Source organism: Podarcis filfolensis, assembly GCF_964270895.1.
Source record: "Podarcis filfolensis genome assembly, chromosome: 1".
In the NCBI taxonomy this organism is placed as follows: domain Eukaryota; kingdom Metazoa; phylum Chordata; class Lepidosauria; order Squamata; family Lacertidae; genus Podarcis; species Podarcis filfolensis.
Genome location: NC_139604.1, coordinates 128,272,213 through 128,291,615, shown reverse-complemented (window position 1 = coordinate 128,291,615; position 19,403 = coordinate 128,272,213). Strand labels below are relative to the sequence as shown.

At 44.5% G+C, this 19,403-nt stretch overlaps 1 protein-coding gene across 3 annotated transcripts in view; it reads left to right on the top strand.

Annotated features, from left to right (window-relative positions):
* DAAM1 (dishevelled associated activator of morphogenesis 1) overlaps positions 1-19,403 on the top strand; it is a 182,905-nt gene that overhangs the window by 105,419 nt on the left and 58,083 nt on the right. For all 3 annotated transcript variants that reach the window (XR_014547560.1, XM_083611705.1, XM_083611704.1), the window contains exons 4-6: positions 4,977-5,048; positions 14,077-14,171; positions 18,692-19,025. Coding sequence is in view for 2 of the 3 variants with exons in the window: in XM_083611705.1 (XP_083467831.1) it covers positions 4,977-5,048; positions 14,077-14,171; positions 18,692-19,025 (501 nt within the window). In the remaining variant the exon portion in view is untranslated. The remainder of the gene's footprint in view (positions 1-4,976; positions 5,049-14,076; positions 14,172-18,691; positions 19,026-19,403) is intronic.

Here is a 19,403-nt window from a genome sequence, read left to right as displayed (position 1 = left end):
AATGAACATGAAAAGGTTTTGAGCGCTAGCAAATCAGTTTTCTGCTCTGGAACGAGGTGGTTTTGCTCACTCAGGATAATTCAGGATCACTGCTTTCGAAGAGGTCTCAAACATGTCCTGGCTTTCTAGCTATTCAGCTCCCAGCGAAAAGTTTACGATGCTGACCTCTCCGATTCCTCCACTGCAATTAAAATCTCCACCAAGAGCAGCTCCAGCCACGGCTGCCAAGAAATCAGCAGAGACTGTCTCTGTAATTTCCTCTCAGGCTGTCGACTCTTTCTCCTGGCCACAGACTTACACTCGCAATCGCATCGATGGGTTCACTTAAAGACAAGGAAATGAATGTTGCTGCATTTCTGAACACAGAGATGAGGGAAGTGTGGCCTTGAGGGTGCTGCTGGACAACAAACCCCCCCCCCACTGACCATGCCAGGTGAGGCTGGTGGGAGTCCATCACCTTCAGAAGGGTCAGAGGTCAGAGATTCCCCATCGCCTCTTAGCCAGAAGACTTATTTATTTATTTTTTAAACATCTCTATTGAAAGGTCAAGAAGTCCATAATTATATGTGCACTAAACATTGTGAGATGTAAGTAAAAGAGAAAGAGAAAGAGAATCCGTGTAGAAAGGAAAATAAAGGGGGGAGGGGGGAAACCCCCAAACTGTATACTTTACAGTTATTGTACTTCACCAGATCTTAACCTATTACAGTATTTGTAAGAATGGATTCCAAATATCCTTGAATTTGTCTACGGCAAGTCTGCATTTATATGCAAGTTGTTGATATGTTGCAAGCTTGTATAATCGTAGAAGGGAGCCGCATTTTTATTTTCCCAATTCATCAGTATCAGTCTTTTAGCTGTGGTAAGGGCACAGATAGTCCACTCATATTGTCCTTTTGTGAGGTTCCATGTGCTGGGTATATAATTCAAGAGGATACTTTGCTCTGTAAATGTAAGGTTGTTCCGTTGATGGTTTCAGTTACCTTCTGACAAAAATCTTTCAATATAGGACAATGAAAAAACATGTTTTAGAGAAGCATTATCCCTCTTGCATATCCAACAGTTAGATACCTTAGATAGCCCTTTTTTAAAACAAACTTAATGGGGTCCAGTATATTCTAAATATTAGGGTTTTTTTTCATGAGCTTCAGTTTAAGGTTCAGAGACACCCTTGTCATAACAGGCCAGAAGACTTCACCTTTTCCTGTCATGTCTGCTGGGGGAGTTGGGAGCACATCTTCACCTGGGAGGTCTCCACCTTGCAGTCCTTGATCAGTTATGGATGGTCCCCTGAATGGGTGAAGTCTGAGATGAACCTAGAGAGGGATCTGCAAGTTGACTACAAGTAGATGCTACTTATACCATACATTGGTCCACCATGCTCAGTACTGTCTACATTGACTAGCAATGACTCATCAGGGTTTCAGGCAAGGGACATTCCCAGCCCTACCTGGAGAAGTCAGGTAGTGAACCTGAGACTCTTGGCATGCAAGGCAAATACTCTACCACTGAAGAAGAAGAGAAGAAGAGTTTGGATTTGATATCCCCCTTTATCACTCTCCTAAGGAGTCTCAAAGTGGCTAACATTCTCCTTTCCCTTCCTCCCCCACAACAAACACTCTGTGAGGTGAGTGAGGCTGAGAGACTTCAGAGAAGTGTGACTAGCCCAAGATCATCCAGCAGCTGCATGTGGAGGAGCGGGGAAGCGAACCCGGTTCACCAGATTACGAGTCCACCACTCTTAACCACTACACCACAACTGGGAATTATGTTCACATGTGGTGGGGGTGTAAATATGTAGGATTTTTCTGGCAAAAGGGGTTTAAGAAGATAACAGAAATCACTGGATTAAAGCTAACTGAAAGTCCAGAGATAGCATTATTATCCGTTTACGATGGGGTGGAAGGTTTGCAGGCTATGAAGGACCTGCTCACAAATTTATTGACAGCTGCAAAAATTATGATAGCTAGGAAGTGGAAGGGGCAAGCGGAATATAAAATGGAAGGATGGTATAAAGAGGTGTGGGATACAGCTATTAATGATAAATTAACATGTGCCATTATGGTAAGAGGGGGAATACGCAGGAGAAACTATTTTGAGGAGAGTATTTGTAGAAGGTGTTTGTGGAAGGTGTTTGTGTAGAATTTGTACTGTTAAAATGGAAAGGGCTCAAACCATCGCAAGAGGTGCTGAAATTTTGGGAGGTTGGATAGTTATAATGGAATGGTCTCGGTGGTGGGGTGCACATTTTTATTCTTAGAACTTTATCGAAAAAGAAAATAAAAGAAAATAAAGCTAATGCTATTCTAAGCTGCATCAAGAGAAGTCTTGTGTCCACATCAAGGGAAGTCATGGTCCCACTCTACTTGGTCAGACCACACCTGGAATACTTTGTCCAGTTCTGGGCGCCACAGTTTAAGAAGGATGTTGACAAACTGGAACATGGACAAAGAAAGGCAACCAAGATGATTGAGGGTCTGGAAACCAAGACCTTGATTGTGGGAGCTGGGTATGTTTAGCCTGGAGAAGAGAAGACTGAGAGGAGATATGAGAACCATTGGCTCCCAGTACGTTTCCGAGCACAATTCAAAGTGTTGGTGCTGACCTTTAAAGCCCTAAATGGCCTCGGTTCAGTATAACTGAAGGAGCGTTTCCACCCCCATCATTCTACCCGGACACTGAGGTCCAGCACCGAGGGCCTTCTGGCGGTTTCCTCACTGAGAGAAGCCAAGTTACAGGGAACCAGGCAGAGGGCCTTCTCAGTAGTGGCACCCACCCTGTGGAACGCCCTCCCACCAGATGTCAAAAGGAACAACTACCAGACTTTTAGACGACATCTGAAGACAGCCCTGTTTAGGAAAGCTTCTAATGTTTGATGCATTACTTTATTTTAATATTCTGTTGGAAGCCACCCAGAGGGGCTGGGGAAAGCCAGCCAGATGGGCGGGGTATAAATAAATTATTATTATTATTATTATTATTATTATTATTATTAATTAACAACCATCTTCAAATATCTAAAGGGTTGTCATGTGGAAGATGGAGTAAGCAATTCTATGATTCTAAGTTAGTCGTGCCCAGTAATTTCAACGGGTGTAGACTTAGATGCAGCTCTCAGTGTTTTGGGTTAGGCCGCTGCTTTCCTCACATCCTGATCCTTGGGCAGCGCTCTCTTGGAGCAACACCACAATTAATCCAGCGTTGCAACGTGCAACGTGAAAGCAGAGCTGTTTTCTTCTTCTTCTTCCTGTGAAGTCGTCGCTCCAGCCCTTGGCTGTTTGCCAGCCGAGTGAACGGTTTTGTCTGTGAGTGACCTAATTCTCCTGCAGTGGATTGTTCAGTGATACCCAGCGCTCGAGGCAGCTGGTGCTCCCCGCCCTCCGCGGGGACGGGGAGAAATGACCGTGAATCTGCCAGCTTTTTGTAAGCAGGGATAACTGGTTCACTGGCAGCAAAGTTGGTTTTCTTATCACATTCCGCACCTCTCTTTTCCTTGGTTCCTAATTTGTAAGAAATTGCCTGTCACTTGGAAGGGTGACTTGAGAAACAAGGGCCAGGACAGTGAGGCCTACTTAAAACCTGACGTTCCTTTTGACACATGAGCATAGCTTTCTTCATGTTTGGCTCATTTAGGGCAATGCTAGAAACTCAGATATATAAGCTAATTGCCAAATGGCACCTTAACACTAGATTACAGTACTCACAACGGAATGTCTAGGTGCCTTTTTCTTCCCTTCAAGAAAGTTGTTACTATTATTCATTTCATTTCTGTACCGCTTTATATTTTAAAGAAAAAAATATCTCTTTTTTATTATGCTTTATTATAAACACCAACAAAAATCAAAAAGAAAAACCATACATCTACGTCGATTGTTACACCAAATACAAAATAAACAAAAGAATAAAACCATATATTCTGACAGTAGATCTTCTTAAAGTACATCTAACTTCCCATCTTCTCCACACTTCATTTAATATTTACTTATTGCCTAAACCTATCTAAAGAAAAAAATCTCAGAGTGGTTCACAACACATTAAAACACCAAATGAAACAATCTAGAAAGAAAGAAATTCAAGCTTCCAGGAAGATATTTCAGAGCCTTCTCTAAGTGACATTTGGCTTTCCCCATATTTATTTACCTACCTCATCTACAGAGCTGTCCCACAGCAGAAGGACTCTAGGAAGCTGTTGTGGTGTAGTGGTTAGAGTGTCGGACTAGGACCTGGGAGATCAGGGTTCAAATCCCCACTCGGCCCTGAAGCTTGCTGGGGTGACCTCGGATTTAGTCGCAGCCTCCTAACCTACCGTACCTCACAGGGTCGTCGTAGGGATTAACTGAGGAAGAGGGTGAACCATGTACTCCTTGGAGGAAAAGTTGGGAGATAAATGCAACAAATAAGGTCTTCTGCTTGCCTGCTTAAGAAAGCTGGAAGGGCCAGCCAGATGGAGAGGTCAGTTACCAGCCTGCAATTCAGAGATCTGCATGTGGTTGCAAAGTTGCCAGTTGCAAAGTACACCTGGGGGATTTCTAATGCCGATTTAGGGGCAGTTAACATGAAGCCCCCCCCCAAATGTCCAAAGGCTTGTGGGCTTCTCGTAGTCATCTGGTTGGCTACTCTCCGCAAAGGATGCTGGACAGGAAGGGAATGAGTTCCTTGATTTAAAATAGGTTGTCCACTTCTGCTGTGTACACTAAAGAATGATCTTCAGGTCGTAATTTTCTTGTCACTCAAGTAGCATTTTTTCTGCAAGAGAATAAACTCTTCCCCGTTTAGTACCTCTTTTAAAAAATGTCACGTCTCAAGAGTTTCCAGTTATAATCTGAACTATTTGGGTAACTTTTATCAGCAAGTTTCAGGAGGGTGGATCATTGTGTACCAAATCATCTGTCTAGGGAGCAGCTGTGAGTTGCTTGGCGTAATGCAAAACCAATGTTGTGTTTTCTGACCTGGTTCCCTTTGTCTCTTTGTTTCAGGACCAAGAAGAAAATAAAGGAGCCACGAGCTGGCCAGAGTTCTACATTGATCAGCTTAACTCCATGGCTGCTGTAAGTGGAGGATTGAGAAATCTGCTTTCTGGCTTCTTTAAACAGAAGAATGGTTCTGAGAACTAAAACCAGGGCTGTGTTGCAAGAACCCTAAAAAGTGGTTGATCTTAGCGATGGTTAGTGAAAGCAAGCCAGCTTCGTAGACCATGGGTTGAAGTTTGGCATTGTTTCAACTAACCATAGTTTAGCCGAATCACAACCTTCTGGGTTTGGACTCTGTTAATCAGAACATAAGTCAGACCTTCTGAACTCACTTTGTGGGCTACACAGTGGGGAGGCTTTGAGTCCACGTAGCCTTGGGTTCATTCTCATAACACAAAACTATGGTTTAGCACAGGTATAGTCAATGTGGTGCCCTCCAGGGGTTGACACCAACTCTATTAGTATTAGTATTAGTATTAGTATTAGTATAACCTGCCCACTCTGTGCAAATATAACACATACCGGTACTGGAAGCCAATGTAGGTCTTTCAAGACCGGTGTTATGTGGTCTCGGCGGCCGCTCCCAGTCACCAGTGTAGCTGCCGCATTCTGGATTAATTGCAGTTTCCGGGTCACCTTCAAAGGTAGCCCCACATAGAGTGCATTGCAGTAGTCCAAGTGGGAGATAACTAGAGCATGCGCCACTCTGGCGAGACAGTCTGCGGGCAGGGAGGGTCTCAGCCTGCGTACCAGATGGAGCTGGTAAACAGCTGCCCTGGACACAGAATTGACCTGCGCCTCCAAAGGGTGGGCTAATAGAAGGGACCCTGAAGTTGGAAGGGATCCTGATGATCCCCTAGTCCAACCCCCTGCAATGCAGGGATATGGAGTTGTCTCATTTGGGGATCAAACCTGCAACCGTGGCATTAAGAGCACCACGCTCTAACCACATGAGCTATCCAGGCGTGCTATAACATGGAAAGAAATAGGCATACAAAAACGGCAGCTTCCCTGGCAGCCGTTGGGAAAGGGCTGCACATATCCAGGGCTCCCAGACCCCCCACAATCCCCCCCCACAGGTCACAGCTCCTGCCCTGGCCCTTGTCAAGGGATCTGCAGATGCTGCGGTTGCAAAAAAAAGAAGCAGCCTCTATTCGCCCTCTGTAAGAATTCCGGCCCCCTCTGCTTGCTCCTGTTGGCGTAACGAGGCAACACTTGCCCAAAGGGCCTATAAATCAGCTCACTTAAAAGACAAGCCGGGTCTGTTTTCTTTGATCAAGGGGCTCTTGTTGAAGTCATTAGAGAGTTTGTAGAAACAAATCTTCCGCGCGTTTGCAAACACACACGTGGCATGATGCCACCAGAGTTGCTTGGACAGCTGCAGGCAGGGCGTCGCTTGACGTCTCCCGTGCAACCTTCACCTCTGCTGTATCTGATCAGTCCGGCCTCCTCTCTCTCTCTTTCTCTTGGCCGTAGCAGGCTAAGCCGAATGCCACCCACAGCTCTTGGCACCCAGAAGCACCTGAGAGTGCAGGAGAGAGCTCCCTACGGAGCAAGCTCCAAGCGGAAAGACCTGCAGAAAAGTCTGATCTGCACAGAAGCAGAAATGAATTGGGAAACGGAGCTGCTGGACGAAAAACTTTGCACACAGAGGGCCTTCATTAGGGATGTGAGCTTGCGATTCTGCAGAAGAGATGTTATCTCGGTGGACGTTATTAAAAAGCAAGCTTTCCGTCCTTCTAGCAACCAACCCATTCTTGAAAGTGGGCAGGTTGGGATGTGTGGCTTAACCAGGGATAGCCAACGTGGAACTCACCTGATTTTACTAGACTAAAACTACCCAGCTCTACCTCTCCTTTAAATCAGAACCAGTGACAGTGGTGAATGCCCAATTTGAGTGTCTGGAGGAGGTTGGTAAATGGATGATAGTTAACGGATTGAGATTGAATCACGACAACACAGAAGTACTGTTTCTGGGGGACTCCCTGGTCCAAGATGGAGTAACTGTGCCCCTGAAGGACCAGGTGCTCAGCCTGGGAGTCATTTTGGACTCAGAGATATCCAGGGCAGCTGTACCAGCTCCACCTGGTACTCCAGCTGAGACCCTACCTGCCTGGGCACTGTCTCACCAAAGTGGTGCATGCCCTGGTTATCTCCTGCTTGGACTACTGCAATGCACTCTATGTGGGGCTACCTCTGAAGGTGACTTGGAAACTACAACTAATCTGGAGTGAGGCAGCTAGAATGGTGACTGGGAGCGCTTGCCAGGACCATTTAACACCAGTCCTAAAGGATCTACACTCGCTCCTGATATGTTTCCAAGCACAATTCAGTGTCGGTGCAGACTTTTAAAGCCCCAAACGGCCTCAGTCCAGTATCCCTGAAGGAGCGTCTCCACCCGGACACTGAGATCCAGCTCCGAGGCCCTTCTGCCAGTTCCCTCACTGCAAGCAGTGAGGTTACAGGGAACCAGGCAGAGGGCCTTCTCGGTGATGGCGCCTGCCCTGTGGAACGCCCTCCCTTCAGATGTCAAGGAAATAAACAACTATCTGACTTTTAGAAGAAATCTGATGGCAGCCCTGTTTAGGGAAGTTTTTAATGTTTAATATTTAATGTTTTATTGGCACCTTGGTTTAAAAACAGCTTAGTTTATGAACAACTTGGATTAAGAACGCCACAAACCCCGGAAGTAGGTGTTTTGGTTTGTGAACTTTGCCTTGGAAGCAGAACATGTTCCGCTTCCTGTTGGGTGTGTTCCATTTGCAAATTGAATCCCCCACTGCTATGGGAAAGCATGCCTTGGTTTAAGAACGCTTTGGTTTAAGAACAGACTTCCAGAACAGATTAAGTTTGTAAACCAAGGTACCACTGTATTCTGTTTCCCCAGAGTGGCTGGGGAAATCCTGAGGGCTACTGCCATGTGAACAGGTACTGAGCCAAACAGAACAATGGTCTTACTTAGAATCATAGAACTGTTGAGTTGGAAGGGACCCTGGGGGTCATCTAGTCCAACCCCCTGCAATGCATGGGGTCCAGCTTTCTATGTTACTAGATCATTCAGTAAAGGACCCTAGCTTAGTAAAAGAGCAGCTGTTTTCCATGCAGACTGTCCCGGGTTCAATTCTCAGCATCCTCGGGTAGGGAAGGTCTGAAATTCTGGAGAGCTGCTGACAGTCAGTGTTGATAATATTGACCCAATGGTCTGATTCGGTATGTGCTCCTACTGATCCCAGGACAAGCTACGACAGAGTTATCAACCCCTCCAATACAGAGCAGCACTAAAATATTACAAATAAAAACATTAAAAAACATGAACCACGTTTCTAAAGGGGGGAAAACTTGGGGTAGTCCTCTTTCAGACAAATGAGTTGATTCTCATTGAAACCAGAGGCAGCTTGAAAGCTTTCTACCTTCCTCGTGCCGATCTCTCCAAATCATTTTGGATGCAAACAGTCTCGACTGTGGGCCACCAAACTTGTGAAACATATGAATGTGTGTGTGTGATTTTTCTTCACTTGTGGTGAGATGTAGCGTTCTGGACATAGCTTCAGATTTTCAGCTTCTCAGATGTGGGCACTTCTCTGCTGGAACCATAAAATGCCTTGCAAATGTTCAGTGTCCCCATTGCACATAAAACACTTCAGCTCCACTTAAGAGGAAAAACCTTATCCCCTTGGATTTTTACGGTGAATTGCTGCCATGAAAGGATGACATCATTGGTTAAACATTTCTGCAGGGCAGCTTCCTCCCTTAACATCCCGGTGACAGCTGTCCGATTGCATCACCGCCTCCAAGACGGCTTTAGAGGAAATGTTAACAACTTTTTACACACACACACACACACACACACACACACACACACACACACACACACACACACACAGGATCTACCCATCCCAGTTTCATTATTCACAGACGGCTGGACCTCTTCTCTTGCTGGCACTCTGAAACCAATTCCATGTAGCTACTGGGACAGGAGAGATGATAAGGATTTGGTGGGTTTTCTGATCTCTCACGGAAGAAATGGAGGCAGTGAGAGATTTTACTTTCTTGGGCTCCATGATCACTGCAGATGGTGACAGCAGCCACGAAATTAAAAGACGCCTGCTTCTTGGGAGAAAAGCAATGACAAACCTAGACAGCATCTTAAAAAGCAGAGACATCACCTTGCCAACAAAGGTCCGCATAGTTAAAGCTATGGTTTTCCCAGTAGTGATGTATGGAAGTGAGAGCTGGACCATAAAGAAGGCTGATCGCCGAAGAATTGATGCTTTTGAATTATGGTGCTGGAGGAGACTCTTGAGAGTCCCATGGACTGCCAGAAGATCAAACCTCTCCATTCTGAAGGAAATCAGCCCTGAGTGCTCACTGGAAGGACAGATCCTGAAGCTGAGACTCCAATACTTTGGCCACCTTATGAGAAGAGAAGACTCCGTGGAAAAGACCCTGATGTTGGGGAAGATGGAGGGCACAAGAAGAAGGGGACGACAGAGGATGAGATGGTTGGATAGTGTTCTCGAAACTACCAGCATGAATTTGACCAAACTGCTGGAGGCAGTGGAAGACAGGAGTGCCTGGCGTGCTCTGGTCCATGGGGTCACGAAGAGTTGGACACGACTAAACGACTAAACAACAAGCTGTTCACCTGGCCCACCCACTCAGCATATGGGAAGAGACGTTAGCTCATTGGTGCAGGATTGGCACACAGAATGTCCCAGTTTTAATCCCCAGCATATCTGGGTGGTTTTTTTTTAAAAAAAAGAAGGTTTGGGAAGCAGGAGACAGGGAAGATACATCCTCCATCACGACCAGACTTATTTCTGCACACCATTTGCTGAACAGAGAGAAAAATGAGAAAAAGCAGCGACTATAGCAAAAGGCAATAACTTCTTGACTCCCCTTCCACAGTGCAGTCTGTTATCATCTCAGGAATGTGGGAAACGTCCTTGATGATTCCAGGAGAAGAAAACCACACGTGCGCTAGGGTTCGAGCACCTCACAGTCAAGAGCTGCGTTCAGTGCTGGAGGAAAGCATCTCAGTAATGCCAGGACAAGCCAAGAGGCGGGTGGATAATTCAGCTTCAAGAGAGCCTTTAAACAGGGTCTCCCAACTGAGTGTGGGGAAGGCCAGTTAATACTCATGGAAAACTAGAATCGTAGAGTTGGAAGGGACCCCGGAGGGTTATCTAGCCCAACCCCCTGCAATGCAGGAATTTTTTTTGGGCCCAACGTGGGGCTCAAACCCACAGCCATGAGATTAAGAGTCTCGTACCTTACGAACTGAGCTATAAAAGCAGGAAAACATTTTGGGAGCGCAGTCACAGTCACAGTCTGAAGGGCAGAAAGTGCTGCCAGCCAGTGTAGGCTAAGCTAGGCAGACCCAGTGGTGCAGGGCATCATCTATTTAGGGAAAGGACTGTATAGCTCAGTGGGCAGAGCATCTGTTTGCATGCAGAATGTCCCAGGTTCAATCCCTGGCGTCTCCAAGTAGTAGTAGTAGTAGTAGTAGTAATAATAATAATAATAATAATAATAATAATAATAATAATAATAATAAATTTTATTTATATCCTGCCCTCCCCAGCCGAAGCCGGGCTCAGAGCAGCTAACAACAGTAAAATGATAAAACATTCTAAAATCATTTCATTACAAAATTAATTCCAATCAGATTAATGGAAACCATTGGGCTAGAGTTCTGTGAAGATTACCAAAGGAGGGGGTCAGGCTGTGCCTTGGCCAAAGACCTGGTGGAACAACTCTGTCTTGCAGGCCCTGCGGAAAGATGTCAAGTCCCGCAGGGCCCTAGTCTCTTGTGGCAGAGCGTTCCACCAGATCGGAGCTGCAGCCGAAAAAGCCCTGGCTCTGGTTGAGGCCAGCCTAACCCACTGTGACCTGGGACCTCCAATATGTTTTTGTTTGAAGACCGTAAGTTCCTCTGTGGGACTTACCAGGACAGTAGGGCTGGGAAAGACTCCCTGCCTGGAACCCTGGAGAGTCGCTGCCAGTCAGAAAAGACAGTATTGAGCTAGGTTGGCCCGTGGGTCTGACTTCCTCTGTGCAAACAGGCAGCTTTCTCCACTACAAAAAAAAGAGGGAGGGAAAGAAGAGGCTGAGTAAACATTAGAAAGGGATTCCTTTCTTAGATGTCCCTGGCAATGGAGCAAAGGCTTGGAGGCAGCTTATAGAATCCTTTCTTAGACTCTTCCACTTGCCATGGGCACAAGATAATGTGCTGTTGATTAGATCACTTATGAAACTCTCTGATGTTGAAGTGCTGTTTGCAGAATGCCTGGGCAGCTTTGAATATCAGCGGGTGGCGTGTGCGTGAGTTTGTGTTTGGTAGCTTGGCAATGCCATCAGGAGTTCCTCTTTGCAGTGTCCCCTTTAAAACAAACATGGGATGCAGATGACAAAGTCAGGAGGGAACGGGGCCACCGCAGCTAGAGATCCCATGTTGTTGCTCGCCACCCTGACCTCTGAGCGATGCAAGATTCCAGGGGTTCCAGGCGCTCCCCTAGGGCTTGTTTCCTTTGGCAAAGGAGGCACATCAGAGACTGCGGTATCTTTAGGATATAGATGTGGTTTATTTCCACATATATGCAACCTGAGCATACGATGGAGGGGTTCACAACATCAAAGGGTCTTGCCTCTCCCATAGCCGCAGCCTTGGACTCTAGCGGAAATCAAACATCCTGCTTTGCCCCTCTGGCTTTTCAGCCTGCAACTTTTTACTTCTAGGTCACATTGCACACACTCTTCAACTCTAAACTCTGGCTTTTGTCCGTCTCGCTATCTGTGAGCTGGAGGAGTGGACTCACCCATTGGTGTTCTGGCACAGAGCCCCCTCTGTTTGGCTCTCTTAATGGCCCATCACCTCTCCTTCTTTTTCTTAATGGCCCTTTGCCCAGGCAATCACCTCCTGAGGAAGTTAGCCTGGCTTATTTTATAACACTTGCTAGGTGAAATATACTCGGAGTCAAGAGTGGATTTCATGCTCTTTATTCAGCTCATAGTGGTGAGGAGGAATGGAAGTTCCCCCAGAGTGTCTGCCTTATATACATTATTATTATTGGCTAATTCTGGGATTCTCCTGCAGGCCAATCAGGTTGCAGATTCCCTTCCACCTGGAGCTGGATTGGGTGGCTCCTGTGGACCAATCAGACCGCTGCATTCTGGATCCTATTGTTTTAGGACCAATCAGACTGCTGCATTCTGAATCCTATTGTTTTAGGACCAATCAGACTGCTGCCTTTTGGATCCTATTCAACTCAGTACATAACACTAGGATTATAAGGATTAAAAATCTGGCACCCACAAACTCATGTCACTATAAAGAGTGTGTTGGGTAGAGTTTTCCAAAAGGAATGTTTTGGAGACAGGGACAGAGAGGAAGTTATACTGAATCAGACCATTGGCCTGTCTAGCAACACATTGTCTATAGCAGGGATGTGGTACATTTGCCCCTTCAGACTCCAACTCCCATCAGCCCCAGCCATAATAGCCTGTGATCAGGAACTATGGGGATTGTTGTCCAATAGCATCCAGGAGGTCTCAGTTTCCCCAGCCCTGGTTTACACTGAGGGTGACTCTCCAGGGTTTCAGGAAGAGGTCTGTTGTCAGTTTTAGAAATTAGCCAGGCGCATTTTGCAACTGGCATGGGTCCAATTGCAACCATGTGGAGATTTCTGAATGTCAGGTTGGTGTTTGGGGAAAATGTCGCTTAGAGAAGGATTTTCCTTGAAAGTTGAATTTCAGGACATGGTTTGGCACAGAGAATTTGTGCATTTGTGCAAATCCACACACGTCTCTTGAAATTTTGCAAAATGTCTTGATATCCAGTTTGGGAAATTTATGAGGCATCCATGCTCTCCCCAAACTGGAAATCTCACAAAACCTCCTTTCCTCCCCATGAAATTGTAAAAAGTTGAAACACGTGTTTCTCAACTGTATTCACTTTTCCTAAACTAGATGTAGGAACCCCATTGGTTCTGTCTTGGTTCGCAATGGATTTTGATCTGTCCATTACCATACACTTTTGAGTCTTACAGGGCAATCCTGCTTATGTTGACTCAGAAATCAATCCCATTGAATTAGATAGAGTTTATTCCGAAGTATGCACAGGATTGCAGCCTTAGTTATCAGTTGCTATTCTCCTGTGTCCATTTAGACTCATGTACTCGGCACAATAGAAGCCATTTCGGCTATAAGCAGGCACTATGCTAATAATGCTATATTGCTAAATGAAATTAAATATGGCCTAATTGCTAGTGTGCCGTTAAATGCTTCTCTGCCCTTCCTCCTTGTCCTTTGTGATTTCTCTTCTGTTTCATTAGCATTAACTTCCTACAGAATCGGTTGCTCTGGGGCTGAATATTTTTCAGCTCAGTATGAATTGTTGCATATTAAACAGGGTGTCACAAAGCAATGGAAATGCAAGCATATGAATCTGCTTTTACATCAAGCCTGCACAGACTTTAGGCTCACAGGATCTACTTGCTCCACCACCACCTATGAGGTCCACCAATCAGAGCCTGGTGCAAACCAGTGACTTGCAGTGGTGGAGCAACATACTCCTGGAAGTAAAGAACAGGGCGCTCTGTGCCCATGCTTAGCTTAGGAATCAGTGCTAGAACTGAGCTCCCAGTCCCGTCACACAAAAATCCACTCCTGGTTTCCCCCCCAAGCTTTTTAAAATTAGTAGTGTAATTTACAGGGCAGCAGAGTCTTTTTTTTGTTATTAGTGTTACTAAACAATTGGGAGTCTGCCTCTTTGCTGATCTGCTTCACGTTGTGCTGGGATTCTAGATTCGGGTAGGTAGCCGTGTTGGTCTGACGCAGTCAAAATAATAATAATAAAAATAGTCCAGTAGCACCATAGAGACCAACCAAGTTTGTTCTAGGTATAAGCTTTCGTGTGCATGCCCACTTCTTCAGATACACACTGAAACAGAAGTCACCAGACCCTTATATATACTGGGAGGGGTTGTGTTTTGCTGGGATGTTCATGTTTATTGTGTATTATGGCTTCCGTGCAAAATGCTGTATGTAAATAAGCTGGCTGTGCCTAACTTATTTCTTGCGTTGATTTTCTTTTTACCTTTGGCAGAGAAAATCGCTGATTGCTTTGGAAAAAGAAGATGAAGAAGAGCGCAGCAAAACCATAGAGAGTTTGAAGACTGCGCTGAGGACCAAACCAATGAGGCAAATGATTTTCTTTCTTTTTTTAAAAGATATTTATTAAAGTTTAACAATTACAGAAAAAAGAAAAACAGACAATAATAATAATAATAAAAGATTACAATACTTCAAAAATAAAGGAAAATACAATACTAAAAAGAAAAAAGAAAGAGAAGAAAAAAAGAGGAAACCCAAAAACAATACAGCTAAACAATAACATTTAAAAACACTAACATCCAGTATTTTCATATCTTTATCTTTCATTTACTTATTTCCCTGACTTCCTCACGCCTCCCTTTTTGTATTCTAATTCATAATTGTTTCAGCAAGTCCTTTCCCTCTTTCTCAGATTTTGTTCCATAATTTATCTTAATGCAATTTAACCTTAAATTTTACACTTTAACCCATTAACAATCCATTTTAACTTAATTCTTTATAACCTTTCTGCTAAGACCATGTAAATTCATTCCAGCATCTTTCTAACATTCATTAATTTTACAGTGTTTTTTTAAATATACTTTAAATTTTTTCCAATCTTCTTCCATCGACTCTTCTCCCTGGTCTCGGATTCTGCCAGTCATTTCCGCCATTTTCATGTAGTCCATCAGTTTCATCTGCCATTCTTCCCTGGTGGGTAGATCTTGCGTCTTCCAATACTTTGCAATAAGTATTCTTGCTGCTGTTGTGGCATACATAAAAAACGTTCTATCTTTCTTTGGCACCAATTGGCCAACCATGCCCAGAAGCAAGGCCTCTGGTTTCTTCAGAAAGGTATATTTAAATACCTTTTTCATTTCATTATAGATCATCTCCCAGAATGCCTTAATCTTTGGGCATGTCCACCAAAGGTGAAAGAAAGTACCTTCTGTCTCCTTACATTTCCAGCATTTATTATCAGGCAAATGGTAAATTTTTGCAAGCTTGACTGGTGTTATGTACCACCTATAGATCATTTTCATTAAATTCTCTTTTAAGGCATTGCATGCCGTAAATTTCATACCAGTGGTCCATAACTGTTCCCAGTCAGCCATCATAATATTATGTCCAACATCTTGTGCCCATTTAATCATAGCAGATTTCACCGTTTCATCTTGAGTATTCCATTTCAACAGCAAGTTATACATTCTTGACAAATTCTTAACTTTAGAGTCTAGCAGTTCTGTTTCCAATTTTGATTTTTCCACTTGGAAGCCTATTTTTTTGTCCAAATTATATGCCTCCATTATTTGATAATAATGGAGCCAGTCTCGCACTCTGTTTTTTAATTTTTCAAAACTCTGCAATTTTATTCTGTCTCCCTCTTGTTCCAAAATTTCCCAATACTTCGGCCATTTAGCCTCCATATTGAGTTTTTTCTGAGCCTTTGCTTCCATTGGTGACAACCATCTTGGGGTTTTATTTTCTAACAAATCCTTATATCTTATCCAAACATTAAACAATGCTTTTCTAACAATATGGCTTTTGAACACTTTATGTGCTTTAACCTTATCATACCACAGATATGCATGCCAACCAAATACATTATTGAAACCTTCCAAATCCAACACATCAGTGTTTTCAAGAAGCATCCATTCTCTCAGCCAGCAAAATGCGGCTGAGTCATAATAAAGTTTAAGGTCTGGCAGGGCAAATCCACCTCTTTCTTTAGCATCTGTTAATATCTTAAATTTTATACGAGGCTTCTTGCCCTGCCAGACAAATCTAGAGATGTCTCTCTGCCACTTCTTAAAACAGTCCATTTTATCCAAAATTTGCAATGTTTGAAACAAAAACAACATTCTTGGCAATACATTCATTTTTATCACAGCAATTCGGCCTAACAGCGATAGCTTCAAATTTGACCATATTTCTAAATCCTTTTTCACTTCAGTCCAGCATTTTTCATAATTATCCTTAAATAAATTCACATTCTTAACAGTCATGTTTACCCCTAAATATTTCACTTTCTTAACCAGTGTCAATCCTGTCTCCTTCTGAAACTTATCTCTCTCAATCTCAGTTAGATTTTTCTAGAGGCAAATGATTTTCCTTGCTTTGCTACCCAACTTCTTGCTTTCCTATTGGTTCAACTGCTTGCTTTCCTTATTGGTTCTCTAGCGAAAAGGTTCCTGGAATTGATTCTCTAGCCAAAGAACTCTTAATGTTAATCTCCATAAGGTTCTGGTCAGTCATTGCTAAGTTTGCCGAAAGGAGCTAAGTAGATATCACTAGAACCAGAGACAGAGGTTACTGGGTTACTTTTTTTCTGGAATAAAAAGTGCCGGGACTCACCTCCACACTCGCCAACCCAGACGCTGCCAACGCTGCCATCTTGAAGCAAAAATCATGCAACAAGATGCTGGTCTGCACCATCTTATAGGGAGCTGTGCCTCTTGTTCAGAGTGATAGACTCACTCTGACCCTGGAGGTTCCACTGAGCCGTCGTCGCTAGTAGCCTCAACCTCTCCCGGCGAAGGTGTTTCCCCAGGGGGTGTCCGTGTCAAGCCCACCCACCTGCCTATGCATGCCTCCCATTCTCTCTTCGTCCCCCACCAGCCCCATTTCCATGAGGGTGGTACTTGAGGCTCAGAATTGCAGTGACCTCTCTGTCATAGAATTCTACTCAATATTGATCCAGAGCAGAACTCCAATGTGTAGTTAGCAGAGTAAAAAATTAAACACATTGCAGGATCCCCCCAAAATAGACCAGAGGCAATTGTATTTCATTCAGCCCAGTTTACTATTTCTACTGAAGGCAAATGAGCATAATGGTCACAAATCCAATACAGTGGTACCTCTGGTTACGTACTTAATTCATTCCGGAGGTCCGTTCTTAACCTGAAACTGTTCTTAACCTGAAGCACCACTGTAGCTAATGGGGCCTCCTGCTGCCACTGCGCTGCCGCCGCACAATTTCTGTTCTCATCCTGAAGCAAAGTTCTTAACCTGAGGTACTATTTCTGGGTTAGCGGAGTCTGTAACCTGAAGCGTATGTAACCTGTACACTGTACATTCAGGATTGGCCCAGTCCATAAGAAATCCAGTTGCATTAGACTTAACTTAAACTTACAATAACTTATAATAAGTCTAAACTTTAACACGATATAGCATACTATGTACAGAACACCACACCAGAAGGAAAAGCGATAGAAAGAGAAAGTGAAACACAGGCTCCTTCTGGCCTGACTTTTATAGTCAACATGACCTTGACAGAAAGAGGAGAACCAGTTTAAGCCAGCTGTATTCAGCTGTACCCAAACATCATGAACCTTCTGCTTGTTTCTTCCACACAGAGAAGCTTCCAGAACCCTCTTGAATTAAGTAGAATAGGAAAGATCTCTACACATCAGATCAATACCTTCTGTACCAATAAGTTCAAACTGACACTTGTTTAAGCTTTTGCTCTGCTAACTATACATTGGAATCTACTCTGGATCAATACTGAGTAGAATTTTGTGACACTCTCCCCAGCCTCCCATCCTGTCCGCTTCCCCTTTCCCCCTTTGACAACTGGTGGCATCAGAAGATAGCAGGACCATGTCAGAAAGCCACCCCACAATGGCACCCGCCACCTGAGAGGTGCCGGAACTGCACTCGGGCTGAAAAAATGCCCTGACTCTAGTGATTTCTGACCATTGGCCATTTGGGGAACTGGAGTCCAACAGCTTCTGGAGGTTGCCATGTTGTAATCCCAGCTAAAGCATCCAGGACAGCTGACCATCCAACCTCTGCTTAATGTAATTTGTAATTTCATCGTCATCAAACCTTTTATTGGCATCACATACAACATCCAAAACAAATCAATACAGAATTACCACTTTCCCAGTGGCACAAAACATTTGCTTAAAAAAAAGAAAAAGAGGCAGAGCAGTCTATCGTCACATCTCTTGGTCTCCAGGGAGATCAGACGTCTGCAGTGTATTTCGACAACAAATAGAGATTTTTAGCTGCTAACTTGGTGAGCTCCTGATCATTCCCCAGTAATAGAAAATGTATGACCTCTGATTCTGGTTTCCATTTGGGGATACAGAGTTGATCTAGAAATTGCTGGTGGAGATCAGCATATAGTTTACAATTGAGAACCATATGTGTAAGGGTTTCCACCAGTTGGTCTTCACATGGTCTTCTCCTTCCACCCTGCCTGAGAACCTTCCCCAAAGGAGGTTTGATGGATTTGAATTAAACCTGGCCAGCGAAAATGCCCTTCTTTCTTGGGGGTTAAGCAGAAATTCAAGGTAATTATGGTTAGTTTCATGTGCCCAAGAAAGTTGAAAATAAAGAGGGGGACATGTTTTCTCTGCTGCTACTGTTAGTTCTTGGGTTTCAATATCCCACAACCTAGTTTTGATTATAGCCTTGGCAGATGGTAGGGACATCGATCGCAAAAGTTCCACTGACAGCCCAAGTTGCTGTACCTTCTTGTTAAACTGTTGTAGCCCTGGGGAAAGAAAGGGGTCTAACAAAACTTCGCTGAGGAGAGGATCTTTATCTGATGTAAAACTTGCGTTGTGTGGTGTTTTTTCCTGACGAACGCTCTTGTATTCATGGCGATCTGTTTCTGGCAGGTTTGTAACCCGGTTTATCGACCTGGATGGCTTGACGTGCATTCTGAATTTCCTGAAGAGCATGGACTACGAGACCTCTGAGTCTCGGATACATACCTCTCTCATCGGGTGCATCAAAGCTCTGATGAACAACTCTCTGGGGAGAGCTCACGTCCTGGCCCATTTGGAGAGCATTAATGTGATAGCGCAGAGCCTGAGCACGGAAAACATTAAGACCAAGGTCGCCGTGCTTGAAATCATGGGTGCTGTGTGCCTGGTTCCCGGGGGTCACAAGAAGGTGCTGGAAGCCATGGTGCACTACCAAAAATACGCCAGCGAAAGAACTCGCTTTCAGGTACGGACTTGCCTCTTGCCACTTAAGTTGGTTGTACGTTGGGAAATATGGGACGCAGGTGGTGCTGTGGGTTAAACCACAGAGCCTAGGACTTGCCGATCAGAAGGCCAGCGGTTCGAATCCCCATGATGGAGTGAGCTCCTGTTGCTTGGTCCCTGCTCCTGCCAACCTTGCAGTTCGAAAGCACATCAAAGTGCAAGTAGATAAATAGGTACCACTCCAGCGGGAAGGTAAACGGCGTTTCCGTGCGCTGCTCTGGTTTGCCAGAAGCGGCCACATGACCCGGAAGCTGTACACTGGCTCCCTCGGCCAATAAAGCGAGATGAGCGCCGCAACCCCAGAGTCGGTCACGACTGGACCTAATGGTCAGGGGTCCCT